At 44.7% G+C, this 18,239-nt stretch overlaps 1 protein-coding gene across 1 annotated transcript in view; it reads right to left on the reverse strand.

The window, feature by feature from the left end:
• The window catches only part of SYCP2L (synaptonemal complex protein 2 like), a 1,302,345-nt gene that overhangs the window by 115,836 nt on the left and 1,168,270 nt on the right, over window positions 1–18,239 (reverse strand). Inside the window, exon 37 of the mRNA XM_078685781.1 lies at window positions 15,227–15,285. Coding sequence (XP_078541907.1) covers window positions 15,227–15,285 — 59 coding nt within the window. The remainder of the gene's footprint in view (window positions 1–15,226; window positions 15,286–18,239) is intronic.

The following is an 18,239-nucleotide window of genomic DNA, read 5'->3' on the forward strand; positions in this document are numbered from 1 at the left end:
GTCTAACAATAATGTCAAGAGAATTCTCTTTAGAGCACTTGATTCTTGTGTGATCCTTGTATCAAAATCAATGTGCCTAGTATACCTTGGGAGTGTCATACTCCAAAACGTGTGCCTAGTTGTGACCTTGGGAGTGTAATGCTCCAATCTGTGTTCCCAGTGTACCTTGGGAGAGTCATACTCCAATCCTTGTACCTAGTTTTCACCTTGAGAGTGCCTGTAACTCCAATTCATGTTTGAGTGTAACCTTGGGAGTGCCAGTAACTCCAATCCTTGTGTTGAGTCGTACCTTGAGAGTGTCAGAGGCTCCAACTAGTGTTTGAAGCTTATCTCCTGGGGCTTCAGAGTTTCATATCTGTGAACCTGGTTATTCTGTCTACTTACCGTCTTGTAAAAGAATCATGTAAGTGAATGTTACTAAGATTTATACAATGACAATGTGATGATGGTAAATGCCTCTTGCTATTTCAAGTATATTGTGCTCTTGCAAACCCAAAGACTCCGATCCAGTGTGTATCTGTCTCGCAGACACAGAAAGCCTTTTACGCAACAAAGCCTGTTACGCAAGTATAGCCCCGCTGCTGAACAGATCAAATACTGCAAGTCTCTCTTTTCTTGCTTATGCTAGAAGGTAACGCTTTCTTTGGTATGTTCTGTCTTCAGGAGGGATAGGAGGCTCAGCATTGACTCCAGTGTCATCTTCGCAGATGGGACCTGGTGACTGAATGACAGAAGGCCAAGCCTTGCATGCTTCCACTGCCGGGTCAAGATGGATGTTCAGATATATCTTCAGGACCTGGCCCAGACCAAGTCCAGTTCTGGTGAATGGAAAATCAGACACCCAAGGTCAAACTGGTTCATTGTTTCCCTCGTCACTCATCACGGTTTTCTGAGAGGAGTGCTGGGGTGGTTTATAAAGATGTTAGTTTTGCCTTACAGCCCACACCTTGGCTGTTGAGAATTTGGGCAGCGATTTAGCTAACAAGAGTGCTAACCCTCTTCACGTCACAGTTACCCCTTTTGTCCCTGTGCATTTGGCCCCGCCTGTAATGTTTTTGGTATATAGTTACCAGATTGAAGCACTCGGAAATCGACACCCACTGTGGTTTCCTTGTAACCTAGGAGTCTGTCACTCAGAGGCTGTTAGAGTGGTTTCTATGGAATTCTCACTCTGGGGTGCCGTAGTAAAAATGGCTATTTTACTCCTACAAGAGAATAGCCCAGATATGTATGCTGTTGAAAGGTTAAAGAGTGACGTCTTTTGACTACATATACCATTGTCCAGACCAGTAATATTGAGTTGGTACATTTCTGTTGGGCAGTAAAACACACCTATCCTATGCAGCCGCATTTTGCAAACTAGCTGTGGCAATTCGGTGGCCAGAGGGAACAGAATCTATCCTCTTTTATGGAGGCTTGAGAGGTGACTTAAAGATGTCTCTGGCGCACTTGGTAAACCTGCCCTTAGACTGCTCCGAATTTCATTGACTTGGTTGAAATACTTGACCTCAGAGTGATGGAGCGAAGAAAGAAAATACAGTGTTGTCTATATTGCAGTGAGGTGGGATATTTTACTCCAGAGTTTCCAGCCAGACTCTGATGAGAGGAGGAATGGGAGGGCAGGGTATCCCTATATGCGGACGATGTCATGCTATATATGTCATCCCGCGGCATTTGCTAACCAGATTATTTACCTTCTGTGAGACATACAGGAGGTACACAATCAATTGGAATAAGTCCACTCTATGTAATGAGTGACCCCCAGCCAGTCCCACCTAGGGGTTGTGAGGTGAGCATGGTAGGTTTTAGACACCTTGGGATCTACATCACAGTAGACCCAGAAGATTTTATGAATGAAAACATCCAAGAGCCCCTGAAAGGGCTATGTTGGGATACCAAGCTTCGGCAGTACTACCACGTGTTTCCTTCAGGAGTCTTGGAGAACCTTCCAGATTGTCACGTGCCACACGTGATCCCATTGTATCCTGAGCCTGTATATAAACAACGCCCTAGCCAGATGTCCTTGCTAGGCCTACACTCCCTGCGAAACAACCTTCCTCTCTACCTACTCACCTAAAAAATTGACAAGTCCTGGTCAGTGCTCTTCTCGGCTACAGTTCAATGTCCTCCGGTGATTACCTTGGCTCCAGGTCCCTCAGTGCATCCTTCATCTCCGCCCTCCTGCTCAGCTACTCCAGTTCCTCTGCGACTTCCTGAGTCAAGACCTCAAGTCCTTCTTCAGACTTAGGACAAGTTTAAATACTAGGGTAAGTACTTGATAGTTAGTGCTCGCTATCCTTTTAAAATAGAAAGCTGGCCAGGATACTGGTCCATGTTTCAAGTGTATCCTTGGAGTGCAAGTAACTCCAATCCATCTTTCGAGTGTAACCTTGGGAGCGCCAGAAACTCCAAAACTTGTGTTGAGTTTTACCTTGGGAGTGTGAGAGGCTTCAACCAGTGACTGAAACTTATCTTTGAGAGCTTCAGAGATTCTTTTCTGTGAAACTGGTCATTCTATCCACTTACCATGTGGTAGAAGAAGCATGTAAGTGAATGTTTTCAAGATTTATGCAATGCCAATGTATGAGGAGGCCTGCTAGTACTCCGATAGTAAATGCCTCTTCTTGTTATTTCCTTTTTTATTTTATTTTTTATTGAGAATTTAATATTGGTACAAAAATATCCATGATCATGATTTCATTTCATCGTACAGAAAAAGAGGGAGAATCATAAATACAGTTAATTATCAGTTTATTATCATACAATAAATAGATATAAATACGTTCATAAAAAAGAAGAGGAAAACCTTCCACATTTACGGGGACTTGATAGGCACAAATACACACAAAAAGTTATACTCGTATATATACACTGACCTATATTTGTAGTTGCCCATCCCTCCACTCCTTCAAAGGGGCCCAGATTTTAAGCCCAAACTCCCGTATTTTCCTACCCTTGTGTAGATACAGTGTGGATTCGATGTTGTGAATACCGAGGAGCCTGGTCAACCACATCTGAAAGGATGGAGCATTCACATCCTTCCAGGCTGCTGAGAGGAGGATACGTAATACAGCAACAGACAGAAAGATAAATGCTTCTATCTCCCAATTTACACCCATCTTACTTTTACTCCCCAAAATCAATATTGTCAGGGATAGGCTGTTCTTTAAGCCTAGCATCCCCTCCAAAAATTTCTCGATCTCCCCTTTAATGGTGCTAAGTTTCTCACAATGATGGAACATGTGTAATAGATCCGCCGGCCCTTTCTGACATCTGGGGCAGTTGTTATCCGCTCTCTTACCCCAGTCGAATAATTTGGAGGGTGTAAAATAGAGATTAAAAAGTGTTTTTAAATTTTGAGCCTTTAAATTAGATGAGCGTAGGACCTCTTTATCCAGATGTAAAGCTTTATCCAGGTCCGTATCTGGATCCTGCAACTTTATTGCCCAGGCAGCTTATTTTTTTTCTAGATCGTCATGTATCCCTCCAATTAAATCCCGATAAATAACTTTGATTCTACTACCCCCTTTTCATAAATATTCTTAGATGGGACAGCGATTACCCGGGGAGATGCGGGGTCTTATAGCTTTAAATATTTGCACAATCTGGGCGTATTTGAAACCTTGGCTATTGGGTAACCTGTATTTCTGTTGAATGGCATCAAAGCTCATAATGCTTCCTTCCTTCATTACATCCCCTACTGTCCGTATACCCTGCTGTTCCCACAGTTTCCATGCTCCATTCAAGCTCAAATTAGGGAAGTAACCCGACTTCCACAATGGCATATGCATATTTATCTTTGGGATCTGTAATACTTTCTGTAGTGTTTTCCACTACTCCCAAATGCTTGTAGATATCTTGTGACGCATTTTCTTAAAATATCTGTGGTCGGTTTTCCTTAGCAGAGCCCCTAATGCCTCCTTTCCCATTAATAACTCATAAATTGAAGGGATATCATGACTCAAAAATGCCGGGTCTTAGGTATACAACTTGTTTGAAGCTGGATCGAATAAAATTGACATCTGTGTTAACAAACAGGCCCAATGGTAATACCTTAAGTTCGGGACTCCTAAACCACCACGTTCCTGTGGGAGGGTCATGTATTTTAATGATCGCCTGATCTTCCCATATTGCCACAAAAACCCATTAAAAATAGACTCCATTTTTTTTATCATCCCCTCCTCTATTAAGAAGGGAATGGAGAGAAACAGATATAGGATTTTAGGCAACATAGTCATTTTCAGGACATTTGACCTACCTATAAGAGATAAATGCAGGGTATCCAGTCTTTTCAGATCTTGCTCCATCGTTTTTAACATTGGGGCAAAGTTATCCTTTATAATTAATTCCATTGCTGCATTAATTATCACTCCCAGATACGTTACAGAGTCTACAAATCTATTATCAGCCTTAACAATATTTTTTGTGCATATCAACTGGGTTTTCACCTCGTTCTAACGATATCCTGAGTGTCGCCCTAATTCCTTGGTGATTTCCACCAGTACCCGCATAGCCACGGCCGGTTTTGATGAAATCACTGCCAGGTCGTCCGCATAGGCTAATATTTTACTCTCAAATCCATTAGTTATAACCTGCTTGATCTCATGATTATCCAAAATCTGTCTAACTAATGGATCTATGTACAACGCGAATAAGATGGGTGAGCAGGGACATCCCTGGCGGGTTCCCCTTGTTATATTAATTTTAACCGAACTCTCACCCATCAACTGTATTCTGGCGACCGGATCGGAATACATAGCTTTCATGGCCATTAGGATTCTTTGACCGAATCCTCTCCCTGCAAGGACATTCCACAGGTAGTGCCACCTGATGCGGTCAAAAGCTTTTTCTGCGCCGAGGAGGATCACGGCAAACCCCTCCCCCCGACAGCATGGGCCTCAAACAGAGAGATTGCTCTTCTTATATGATCAGTTGTTCCTCGACCCGGGATGAAGCCATGCTGCCAAGGGGAAACCAGATCGCCAATGACCCTTCCCCGACGCGTCACCAGGATATGTGCATAGAGTTTGTTGTCTGAGTTTAGAATCGAAATCGGTCTATAGAACCCTGGATTTTCTTTTGGTTTCCCTTTTTTATGGAAAACCACTATGTTTGTTTCTTTCCACGTCTCGGGCATTGCTCCAGTACACATTATACCATTAAACAGATCTAATACCATGGGGGCCACCTCACTTGACAGACACTTAGACACCTCCAATGGAATGCTATCAGGTCCCGCCGCCTTACCGGCAGCTAGATCTTGTAGCGCTTTGCGCACTTCCTCAGCCGTCATATAGCACTCCAGCTTATCCCTCTCAAGCTCACCCAGTTTAGGTCCTTCGTCCGGGTAAGCTTCCTGCGGCTCCTCCCCTTTCACCTCTTCCTTATATAGGGTTTGATAGAAATTTGCAAATACCCCGAGTATCGCCTGCAGTTCAACAAACTCTCGCCCGTTCTCCTGGCTACTAGTTATTATATTTTTTATATTATCCTGCCTGATCCTAAGCGCCAGCGCCTTGCCCGCCTGTTCCCCTGTTTCATACATCTTCCCCTTATACGTCCAATATTCTGACGCGGCTTTTTCAGCCATCTGTTTATGTATTTCTGCTTTAAGGGTACTAATTCTCAATTGACTTTCTGTTCCTTCCTTTCCTTGTATTATATCTTGACCATGTTGTTCTTCTGCTTTTATCAAGTCAGCTAAGAGCCTATCCTTATCAGCCTGCAATTTTTTCCTGGCTTGAGCAGTATAGCTAATTGTCTCCCCCCTTAATGAAGCTTTAAACCCATCCCAGACACTATTTCTGGATGCTCTATACCTATTTGCATCAAAGAATTCCCGGGCCCATTTTCTTAGATGTTCCACAAATAGAGTATCTGCCAGCAGTTTCCTATTAAATGTCCAAACCCTTTGTTTTCTAACTGGCCTTAAGCCATCGTATCTTACTGCTAGCGGACTGTGGTCCGATAGAACCTTTGGCAACTTCTTGATGTTAACTTTACTTATTTTTGTGGATGAAATTAGAAAATAATCCAGTTTGGTATATTTCTGGTATGGGCATGAAAAATATGTAAACCCAGGGTCGTCAGGCTTCTTTGTTCCCCAGACGTCTACTAACCCATGCGACTGTATCAAGGAGCGTAGGGCCCTATACACCCTCGGCTTTCTGCCTACATACCGATTTTTCTTAACCAGGTCAGCTGATCTATTTAAATCCCCACATACTAAAATAGGGGTAGGTCGGCTTGACAATTCCTTTTCCAATATTTCAAACACTTCAGGGTCATCTTGATTAGAGCCATATATCCCACAAATTGTTATGCCACAGCCCATTTCAACCAGAGCCCATCTGCCTAAAGCGTCAGCCTTGGATCGTTTGCCCCCCCCGAGCCCAGTTTTACCTAAAATGGCCACCCCCCTTACCATTGAGGTCTGTGATGTACACACGAGAGTATCAAAACCTCCCAGCCTGAGTAGCTGTTTTTTGGCCCAGGGTAGGCGTGTTTCTTGTAAACATAGAATATCAATAGGTTCTGTTTTGACAAACTCGTACAGTCTAGACCTCTTTCTCCAGTCGTTGAGCCCTCCTATATTGATCGAATATATACTAAGGCATGACATTATTACATTTGGACATTTCCTTCCTTTTTAGTACCAACATCTGAATAGATAAAACACTCCTTACTAAAATACCATACCCTGCACTAGACGTTAGACACACATTTGTACCATAAACTCTCTTTTTTTGCTTTTTTCCCCCTTACTCCCCCACCACATCCCCCCTTTCCCCCCTTGACCCCTCCCCACACTTTCCTCCCTGCCCCCCCCCCTCCCTCCCATGTGAAGCGCTCAGACCTAGGTCTGTGCTTGTGATGCGCGTTTGCAGCAGCAGTGACGAGGATGCTCCAACCAATCACCGTGAGGCATAATGACATATTCCTTTCCCCAGCAAAAAACAAACCCAAATGTAAAGATAAACAGAGAAGAAAAATACTTCTAAGAAAATTGTAACCATATTGTGCCGTATATTGCCCTGCATAGTACCACGTGTCCCAGTTTAGAGAGCTAATTGCTCCTTTTTACCCCCTACAATCATCCCTCCCCTCCTTCACCAGGACTCGTCAGCACGACGTTAGCAGGACGTTAGCACGACGTTAGCATCTCTAGCTACCGAGAGAGTCCAGGAACTCCTGTGCCTTTATTTCGGATGAAAAATACTGAGTCCGACCCTCTTTTACAACCTTATGCTGTGCTGGATTGACAAGATAAACTTGTAAATGTTTGTCCTAGAAGGGTTTGATTAGTTGTCTCAGCCTCCAACGCCTCTCGACTGTTGCGTGGCAAAAGTCTGGCCTGACAAAAAACGACACACCCTCACTGGACCTTCTGGCCTCCGGTCGGGCTTTATCAGATATGGATTGCCGAAGTATGAAATTACCCAGAAATAGGAGGACTGCCCTTGGCTTATCGCCGCTTCTCCCACCAGGGCGGATTCTAAACGGAGTGCGATGTACCCTCTGAATTTCCGCCGACCAGTTCCATTCAGAGAGTTCCAGGAATGCGGTCTTGAATAGATTGATCATAAAGGCCCTAACATCCAACCCCTCTGCCCCTTCTGGTATCCCCAGCACCCGTAGATTGTTACGTCTTAGCCTATTTTCCATGTCCTCCCGTTTCCACTGGATATCACTGACCTGGGTGCTTTGAGACTCCGCTTTAGTAGTAGCTGCAGCGGCCTCTGCTTCCGTTGCTACAATCCTCTCCTCCAAATTTGTCACTCTGTCCCCCACATTGACATATGCCTTAGACAGCTTTCTTATCACGCCTTGCATCTTACGCATAGCTGCTTGCACTTTTCGACTGTCCTGGCGTGCCGTCTCTCTATGCGTAAGGATGGTCTGGTAAATAACATCCAGAAGTGGAGGATGGGTTGCCGGGGCCTCTGCATTGGGGCTCCCCTGGAGTGGCATGGCTGATGAGTGATCCCAAATTAAATCCCGCATGGGCTGCTCCGGGGCATTCCCTTGGGCATTTGGTATTTTAGCTGTGCTAGGGGGGTTTTGCTCGATATCGCTATCAGACTCAAAGTGACTCCCCCCTTGAGACGAACTATGGTCATCGTCTGACCATTCTGCCTCTTCCGAGACAGAGTAGAAGCATTCACTGCTTTCCTTCTCCTTGCCGTCCATTAGGGCCAGAGGAGGACATAGACCTTCTGCCCCTTCTTCCCCAGTCACACCAGCAGCACATCCTTGCCCCAGCACCAGCCCTGGCTGGCTACCCTGTACCACATTAGTATTAGCGCCATCATCCAGGGCCAACCGATCAGTAACTGTTAGTTTTTGCACAGCTTAGCCCACCATTATCAATTCCTCAGTCTCAGTCAGGCCCATATTTTGAACAACTGTTTCCTCTGGCAGGGGGGTACACACCGCATCCCTACCTGAAGCCATGATCTTCTGTGGCGCTGGCGCAGGGGTGCCTGTTTCCTCAGTGCTCCCGTTCTTTGAGTTCTGCCCCTTGCCACTTCGGGAAAACATCCCAGGGATTGAAGCTGTTGCTTGCCGTGTTCTTACTACAGCGTGTTTCCCCTTTTTTTGTTGTTCCCCGGGGGGTGTCTGCAACTTGCCTGGGGATTCATCTCCTCCCATCTCTGGCTGCTCCACTGGTTGGGCTAGTTGAGTTTTTCTCCTTGCCTCTGCCGCCGCCGCAGCTTTTGCCGATACTCCAGCCTCTACCTTGAGGGCCATTCTACCAGGGCTCTGCTGACCCGCGTTACACCGTTCGTCTCTCCTGGCGTTTCCCCTGACTCGCCTTGCTCTGACGCCACACCCACAACGCCGATGCTGAAGCCGGATTCACGAAGAGAGGACGCCAGCCAGCACCCGCAGCAGTCTGATGCTTGCCGAGCGTGTTACACCAAATCTTGCCGTCCCCTCTATCCAGTCGGTAATCCACGGCATTTAACTTTTGCGATCTCTGCTGCACGAGCGCCGATGCTGGGGTTTAGACGTTACCCGCACCCATTCCACTGCTGCTGCTCTGCGGCTCCGCTCTACGCAGCCGCCATCGTGCTTCTCTTTTTTCTGTCCTCTTATTGTTATTTCCAGTGTATTGCATTCTCACAAACCCAGGGACTCCATTCCAGCCCACATTTACCTCACAAACACAGAAGGCCTCTTACACAACAAATCCTGTTACACAGTATTGACCGGCTACTGAGCAGATCCAGTACCTCAAGTTTCTCTTTTCTTATTTTGTCCCAACCCCCTTTGCCCTGGAGGACAGCTTATGCTAGAAGGTAGTGCTTACTTTGGAATGTCCTGTCTTCAGGAAGGATAGGAGATCCAGCATTGACTCCAGTTATGTCTCCACGTCTGGTACCAGGTGAGTGCATGACACTTGGACATCTTTCTCCTTAGCATTGCTCATGCTAGCTGGTAGAAGATGCTGTGAAACAAATATAAGTACCACCCTTACTCATTGACATCAGTTTGTCTTTTCCCGTTCTACGCCCTAAGATGCAGGGCACAAACAATTGTGGGCTACAGTGTTCTAAATACTAAATCGAGACCTTTTAGATGTTCAAAAGGGACCACTCCATAGAACAGGGAGGTGGGAGAGCACAGAGGAATCTGCAGTTTCAGTATGTACCAGAAAATGTGTTAGCAAAAGTAAGTAACTTGTTCTCCTGATGAATACATTTAACTGCAGATTCCTCATCTAAGAATACCAGAGTAGTTCCTCCTGAGGTGGAGGGTCTGTGGAGGTGACTCATACTAAAGTGGCTTGCGGGACCTAGCAGGCAAAATTGTAATACCTTCTCAGCCTGGCTGTCAAGGCAGTAGTGCTTTGTGAAAGAATACACAGACACTCACATCACAGCCTGACAAATGTCAAGGACAGGCACTCCACGTGTCAGAACAGTGGTAGCAGCTTGAGCCCTGTTGCAAAATACCGTCAGACCTTCCGGAAGCTACTTCTTGACCAGCACATAGCTCTTAGTGCAGAGGACCAACCACCTCAACAGGGTGCACTTTTTCACAGCCTTTCCTTTCTTTGCTCCGGAGAACCTCACAAAGGTAATTGTTGGTTATTTGGTTCTTGGTACAAACAATATAAAAACTTAAAGCCCTTTTGGGTTACACCTCTTTCAAGGGGTAAGGGAAGAACACTGGTAGAATGTTGGATTGCCCAACATGGAGGAAGTCATGACCTTTGGCAACAATGCAGCCACAGTACTCATAACTAACTTTTCGGGACTGTTGCACTGAAAGTGCCTGAATGAGACGAGCTGATATACTCCCAATGAAAAAAAAGGGCTTCAAAGTCAGGAGACACTGTGAGCAGCTATGCATCAGTTCGAACTGCGTACACATGAGAAACATGAAGACCAAGTTAAGATTCCACTGCAACATCACATACAGATTGGGAGCAAACAGGTTTATAAATAACTTTTTAAAAAAAGCTTTGACAAATCCTATTACAACAGGTGAATTAAGCAAGGACATTTGGTCTGGCAAACGTAGAAAGACCGAAAAGGACAACAAATATTCTTCAATATTGCCCACCGCAAAGCGTGCTGGACCAAAGATAAAACAAACGGGCATCTGGCAGCTTTGTGTGCAATTAGTCAGTCTTGTGAGTGCACAGAGGAATCTGCAGTTTCAGTATGTACCAGAAAATGTGTTAGCAAAAGTAAGTAACTTGTTCTCCTGATGAATACATTTAACTGCAGATTCCTCATCTAAGAATACCAGAGTAGTTCCTCCTGAGGTGGAGGGTCTGTGGAGGTGACTCATGCTAAAGTGGCTTGCGGGACCTAGCAGGCAAAATTGTAATACCTTCTCAGCCTGGCTGTCAAGGCAGTAGTGCTTTGTGAAAGAATACACAGACACTCACATCACAGCCTGACAAATGTCAAGGACAGGCACTCCACGTGTCAGAACAGTGGTAGCAGCTTGAGCCCTGTTGCAAAATACCGTCAGACCTTCCGGAAGCTACTTCTTGACCAGCACATAGCTCTTAGTGCAGAGGACCAACCACCTCAACAGGGTGCACTTTTTCACAGCCTTTCCTTTCTTTGCTCCGGAGAACCTCACAAAGGTAATTGTTGGTTATTTGGTTCTTGGTACAAACAATATAAAAACTTAAAGCCCTTTTGGGTTACACCTCTTTCAAGGGGTAAGGGAAGAACACTGGTAGAATGTTGGATTGCCCAACATGGAGGAAGTCATGACCTTTGGCAACAATGCAGCCACAGTACTCATAACTAACTTTTCGGGACTGTTGCACTGAAAGTGCCTGAATGAGACGAGCTGATATAATCCCAATGAAAAAAAGGGCTTCAAAGTCAGGAGACACTGTGAGCAGCTATGCATCAGTTCGAACTGCGTACACATGAGAAACATGAAGACCAAGTTAAGATTCCACTGCAACATCACATACAGATTGGGAGCAAACAGGTTTATAAATAACTTTAAAAAAAAAGCTTTGACAAATCCTATTACAACAGGTGAATTAAGCAAGGACATTTGGTCTGGCAAACGTAGAAAGACCGAAAAGGACAACAAATATTCTTCAATATTGCCCACCGCAAAGCGTGCTGGACCAAAGATAAAACAAACGGGCATCTGGCAGCTTTGTGTGCAATTAGTCAGTCTTGTGAGTGCAACACCAGAGCACAAATTTGCCCCAGTTCCTGGCATAACTAAATTTTTTTAAAGATTGGCTGGAAGTATGACATCCACCCCTTCAGGTGGCAAAATAAATGCAATCAGTTGGCGCTGCTAAATCTCCACATACAGAAGAATTGATTTGCTCATATTTGTGTGGAGAACCCTGCCATGTTGCTGAGAAAAAAGATTTTCACAAAGTGGTTGCCTGATTGCAGAACAGATGCTCATGCCCAGAAGGCCCCGCTACCACACTCTCCTCGCCCAGTCAAGAGAAAGCAGGATAATTTGTGCCTGGTCTTACCTGATATTTTTCAGAACTCAGGGCAAGAGAGACAGGGGCAGGAAGTTGTACAGGGGTCAAGTATTCCATTCCATCACCAGCAGGGATGCATCCATTCCTACCATCAGCTCTGGGTGGGGAAGGGAGAGGAGCCTGCCACTGTACCAATATTGTTTCAGCACCTTCCACTCCATATCTCAAGCCATCTGCTACGAGACATGGTTGGCATCAATCAGACTCCCTTGATGCTGGACCAATTGGAATTTCGATTACATTGAAGAGACTGCATGTGTCACCCTGCATTGCGGACAAGGAGGTTGCAGGAGACTAAAATGTTGAGAGGTCTCAAAGCTGCTCTCACCTTGAGCCAGGATTGAGAAAAAAACATTGGGATCATAGCCCTAATGTCCTGGACTTGCTATGGCAGAAGGAAGGTCCTAAACTCCACTGTGTCTGGGATTGCTCCAATAAATGGGAGCCTCTCCAAAGGAGTTGGATTAAATTTCACCTTGTTGACTGTGAACCCCATCAATGTTAATAGTTTTGCCATTGTCAGAGAGCAACAACTGCACCTCCTGTAACAGAATGGCAGGCACTCATCTGAAATGGACTCTGGAGTGGGAGGAATAGTAGGTGTGGCTGAAAGAACAGACAGGACGTAGCCAAGTTGAAAGATCTGTTGGATATGATGGATCACCAACCTAGGAGGATATGATGAATACATGATACAGAGCTGTACATTGCTGGAGAATCCTGTGGAATGTATCCAATCAATGTTGATGAAGTACAAAACTAGTACCAATGGTGATCCCCTGGCAAACAATAGTATGCAGAGCTGCATGGATCACATATATGGCGACACCCTGTCCATCATGGATCATCTTGGCCAAAGAAGCCCAAAGGGGACTCCCGGCAATATGTTGCTGGCCATGTCCCACAGTACATGTGTGTAGCAACACGGTAAACGAAGATAATCTAAGGATCGCAATGCTAGACTGGCAAGGAAAACATGCACTTGCCAAAAGCCTCAATCCTCGTGGATGCCCTATGTAGAAGAAGTGATTGCAAATGATTTTAGATTTATCTTACTCATTGAGGCCATCAAAATAAGGCTTTCTGGGCTGAGGTGCTTGGTGAGAAAACGTGGATGACCTGGCACTGGTCTGTGATGTCTGTCCACCTGCCTATTCAAATAAGGGCAAGAACTGAGATCGACCAAGTGGCCTTGAAAATATCAGTGAGGGCATTGTTAAAAGGATGCAAGGATTCGGAAGAGGCTGGCCTTAGCTGTAAAACTCTGTGAGAACATTTGCTTTGGTCTCAACTGATGGTATCTGCAATTCTAGTGCCTCAGCTGTCCTCCGGATCACCACAGCAAATGAGGCACTCTTCTGTTGGTGACCGAAGTTGCGAATGAAGCTCTGTCTCAGGTGAGGCATCAAGCCCATCAGCATTCTGTCAACCAATTTAGTTTATAAGGCACCATCAGTATAATGAGGGGGGGGGGGGTCAAGCCAACTCTCTCACCCTCATCAACATCATTCTGTTGTTACCACTGCTCTGGTATAGGATCAGAGTCAGCACCAAACGTCCCTCTGCTGGTATGTGTGATGTGGCAGAGGCATTGGGTTAGATTAAGGTTCGCATGATGACCGGTTGCCATTTAGAATGTCATAGCTTGACATCAGTTTGGCTGGAGCAGAACTCGTTTTGGGGTCCAACATTGGCGTCAGCAGCGGATCCTCATCTGGTACCATTGGTACCAGTGATTGTGTAGCAAGTACCAGAGGGGATCTCGGAGCCAAAGTAGAGGTCTGTATCAGCATCCGTAGGAGCGCAAAAACATGTCCCAAGTGGACAGACATTGCTAGGGATGGACCAGCTAGCTATAACCTGACAGAATCCGTAGGCAGATAGATAGGGCCTGAAGGTGTACCAAATGAAACTGTAAGCACACCGAAAATTTGCTGTATGCCCTCTTTGAAGTTCTCTATCTGCTGCGGGATGGACACCTGCCTCAGAAATTAGGGGTGCGTCGGAACCAGTGGAGGAATCTGTTCCATGGCCAGAGAGTTCAGAGGGTGCGAATGACAATGCAATACCCCTGTGCCTTTTCTTTAGAGTCTGAGAGATGCAAAGGGTTTGAGTCCTACATTGCTTTCAAAGGCTTGTGAATGGACTTACCAGAAGACTAAGAGCGTGAAGTTGAGCGGTTGTATGAAAGCATTCAGGACCGAGACCCAAACTTTGACTTGGATCGGGACTTATGCTCGGGTAAGGACCACTTATTGTGTTCAGCAGCATACAGCTTTGCCTCCCAGGCTATGATTGATTTTAGGTGCATAATGGTGCACTTATTGTGCGTATTCAGGTAGTCGTGGCCCAAGGATAGATATCAAAGACACACCTTATACAGGTCCATCACCTACATCTGCTTTCTACAGTCGCGGACTGGCTTGAAACCTATTGATTTGGGTAGGAACATCGGTGGGAACATCGTCCACATGCACACTTGTAAAATAGATTTAGAAATAGTCAGAAAAAAATGAAAACGTTGAGAGTGGAGCTCGGAATCCATGCTGGAATCCTCAGAAACAAAGGTACCGACCTGAGCATACAGGGGTGGCGGTTATGTGCAGTTTCCTCAGGTACTTCCGGACCTGTGTAAAGTCCGTGAGGCGTGCTAGAGCATTGCTTTGGAGAAAGTTTCCAGAATGTAGTGTTGCGCCTAGGGAGTATTATAAGGTGAGGAATCTGTGGTTAGAAACACATTGCTTCCCATTGCACACAATTAGATATTTGTTTGTTTAACTTTGAACGTTCTGATCACAACAAATGCAGTAAAATGCATTTTTCTACAGAATTCAAATATTTACATTCTATAGCATGTTTGTACGAAAAACATAAGTTATTTCCCTTGCATGTGTATAATTTGCTGATATGCAAATTCCGCATCCCACTCTTTTTGCTAAAAGCTTTACAGCAGGTAAAATCTGGTGACGATCTTGTCGGTAAATTTCATTATACAGTTCCGTCTCAGACAACTGTGATGAATAAAACACATGTTTGTATCGCTACACCTCAAATCTATTTTTGTGCTGCTTCCGCATTAGAACATTTGCAGATTATATTTCTGCACAAGATGAGTATTAACCAATCTAGATAACTGCTAGATATAGTGAAAGTCAAAACAACTTCGAATTTACTGTCAAATATGGGAAAGTGTGAATTCTAAGCCCAGGAAATTAAATTATAAAATAGGTTTACCTTTGATGCTGGGAGTCGCAAAATAAATTCAATTTTTCAGACTGCTGCTTCCAGAACTCCTAAAACAATTTTAAAAGATATATGAAAATCCGAACAGAAACATACCATATTTTGAATTTATTTATCATTAAAAACAGGGAAGTTTTTCCACTCTTCTTTTAACGAACGCCTATTACACTTGAATGGAAAATGCTACTTCAACCAAAGCCTGCACATTTTTTTAGTATTTGTATTTGTATGGGATTTATAAAGCGCCAGAATCACCCCTGAAAGGGTATCTCCGCACTGCAGGAGACGAATATGCCAAGGCAGGGCGATCAGTCACGAAGAGTTTTGTTTTTAGGAGTTTCCTAAAGGGAAGAAGGTTCGTGCACTTTCGCAGCTCCACTCGCATTTAGTTCCAGGATTTCGGAGCTAAGTAGGCAAAGGGTTTGCCCCCAGTGCGAGGTTTTCCATAGCGGGAGACAAGCAGCAGAACTTTTCTCTCAGAGCAGAGAGTTCTGCCTGGGCTGTAGAACATAAGTTTGTCCGCCAGATAGCTAGGGCTACCAACATGAAGAGTTTTGTGGGCTAAGCAGCAAACCTTAAACTTTATTCTCTGGCGAATGAGAAGCCAATGCAGCTTCCTCAGCAGTAGCCGAGAAGAGGTTCTAGGAGGCATGTTGAGAGCGAGGCGAGCTGCTATATTCTGAATCACCTGCAATTTATTCAAAAAGGATTAATTGGCCGAAGCAAGGTCATGCCAACTAGTTTTGCAATGAGGTAGGGGTATGATTTTTTGTCATTACCTTTCACAACATTCCTGGAGCTGTTTTGATCTATTAATACGACATCTTCATTCAAAATTCCCCCAAGAGCGGGTTACTCGATCCACTTATGTCTGCAGCGATCACATGCTAAATTTTAAAAACATTATTTCACCCACAGAGAAATGCTGTTTCTTAAACACGTGCTGACACCTTGACCAATCCAGAAAACACAATAATTCTCATAAATTAGCATGGATGTAATCTTTTCAGAGAGTTTGGCAACTACTAGTGGTTTTTAATTTACAAATTCTGACACCTAATTTTTCCACTGGATATTTCACTAGAAAAAACAGAACACTAAGATGGTCGCCTGAAATTAATGGTACCTTTTTGGACCTAAAGAAGAGATGCTGTGAGGCACTGCTGAGTTAAACGGATCTAAAGAAAATACAATGAGACGCTTGTGTTTCAAATTCTGCTTTTATTCAGCCATGGAGTGCAGTTTCTCCTTTATATTAGGACATGGACATGTTGGCAATAAAAAACTTTGGAAAAATCATGATTAGACGAGCACTTCTTTGATAACTGCTAAGAAAGGGCACAGTCCTCTCTGCAAAGGACAGACCTACCCAAGGAGCAACATCTCAAATGACATTTGGCATCTTCCAGAGACATAGCATGTCAAGATCCTGTATGGAGTTTCTGTTTCTCATCACTCTTAATGGCCGGTTTCGAGCAATTAGAACTAGGTCTAATATCACACACACACACACACACATACACACAGGCACCTTTCGAACTGAATCTTTCACTGTGATATCTCAGCTTAAAACATTTGTATATATGGTATGCGTTTCACTTTGTTCGTCAAGGTGAGCCAGGATAATCCTGGAGCTCAAACAAACTGTTTCACTGAAGGTATGTGAACAGTGTCGTGCTCTTGGACAAAACGTTTTGACAATGGTGAATTTCAAAATAAATTCTTCTTTACATTTAGCGTGTTTTGTGCTATTTTATGCATTTGAACCAGAGAGACAGTGCAGGAAATTGGGTTACTGGTTGAGGGTGGTGAACCCCTACTCAAACAGCAACCACAATTCTTGAAAGGGTGAAGTCACAAGCCAACCCCCAAATTAACCTGTGCTCAACCATCCAGTAGCTAGGCACAAAAGAAGTCAGGCTTAACTTAGAGGCAATGCGCAAAGTATTTATGCAGCACATCTAACAGTAATAACGTGAGAACACAACACAAGAAAAATGCCACACCAATTTACAAAAATAGAGTAAAATGTAATAATTGATTTGAGACCAAAACAACAACTACCCAATTAGTAGAACTGGAGATATGCAATTTTAAAGATTTAAGTGAAAATAGTGCCTAAAAGCAAGAAGCTACTGTGGTTATCTGGTTGCACCGAACAGGGACAAAGTCACAAGTTCAGGCCAACCATGATATAGCACGGATACAGGAATCAAGTTAGGCCTGCTGAACACAGTACCTTACTTAAATCCTGGTTAAGGAGCATTTCAAGGGCCTGCGCTGCCCAGCTCTGATTACAGGGTGGGTTCTCATTATGCAGCGGGGTGAAGCGTTGGTTCTACTTGGACCATAGGTGGGCTGGCAGAGCACTTTAGACCCACTTCCAAAGGTACAGGATTGGGGTGGTCCCAGTTGGGGGGCAAGACTAACAGCAGAGTCCAGGTGCTGGGTTCAAGGTGGTTGGAGCCTTTTCTGTCCCGACGCTCTGATCAGGAGGCCCGCCAACTAGCCCTTAGAGTCACTTTAATGGACCTAGTTCAAGGTACAGTCCGGTCCTTTTCACTCAGGTAGTAAGACGGCAGAGTAGCAGTGCTTCTTACAGCAGAACACCACAATAGTCCTTTTGAGTCTTCCACAAGTCCAGAGGTGTACTGCTGATTTCGGTCTGAGGGTTCAATATTAATATCTGGTGCTCACTTCAAAATTGGAGAAGGTTGTGGAGGTTTTCACCCCCAAATGTGTTTTGAATTTCCCATCTCCATGGCCCCAGATTTTCTAATGGCACAAAAGATTAGTGTCAAACCCTTTGTGAGTGTGCTCAGGCAGAGTCTCTGTGCTGTGCAAGTGTGGTAGGCGACAACTTCACCTCCTCCCCATCAAGTCACAGATGGCCCATCCTGCCAAAACTATTCCCCCTTTATGTCTGTCTGGAAGCAATCCCCCAAAAAACAACTGCCTGCTACAACTTATCATGTGACCCAGGAATCAGGCTGCAGACACCAAA

This window comes from Lissotriton helveticus, chromosome 4_1, assembly GCF_964261635.1.
Source record: "Lissotriton helveticus chromosome 4_1, aLisHel1.1, whole genome shotgun sequence".
NCBI lineage: Eukaryota > Metazoa > Chordata > Amphibia > Caudata > Salamandridae > Lissotriton > Lissotriton helveticus.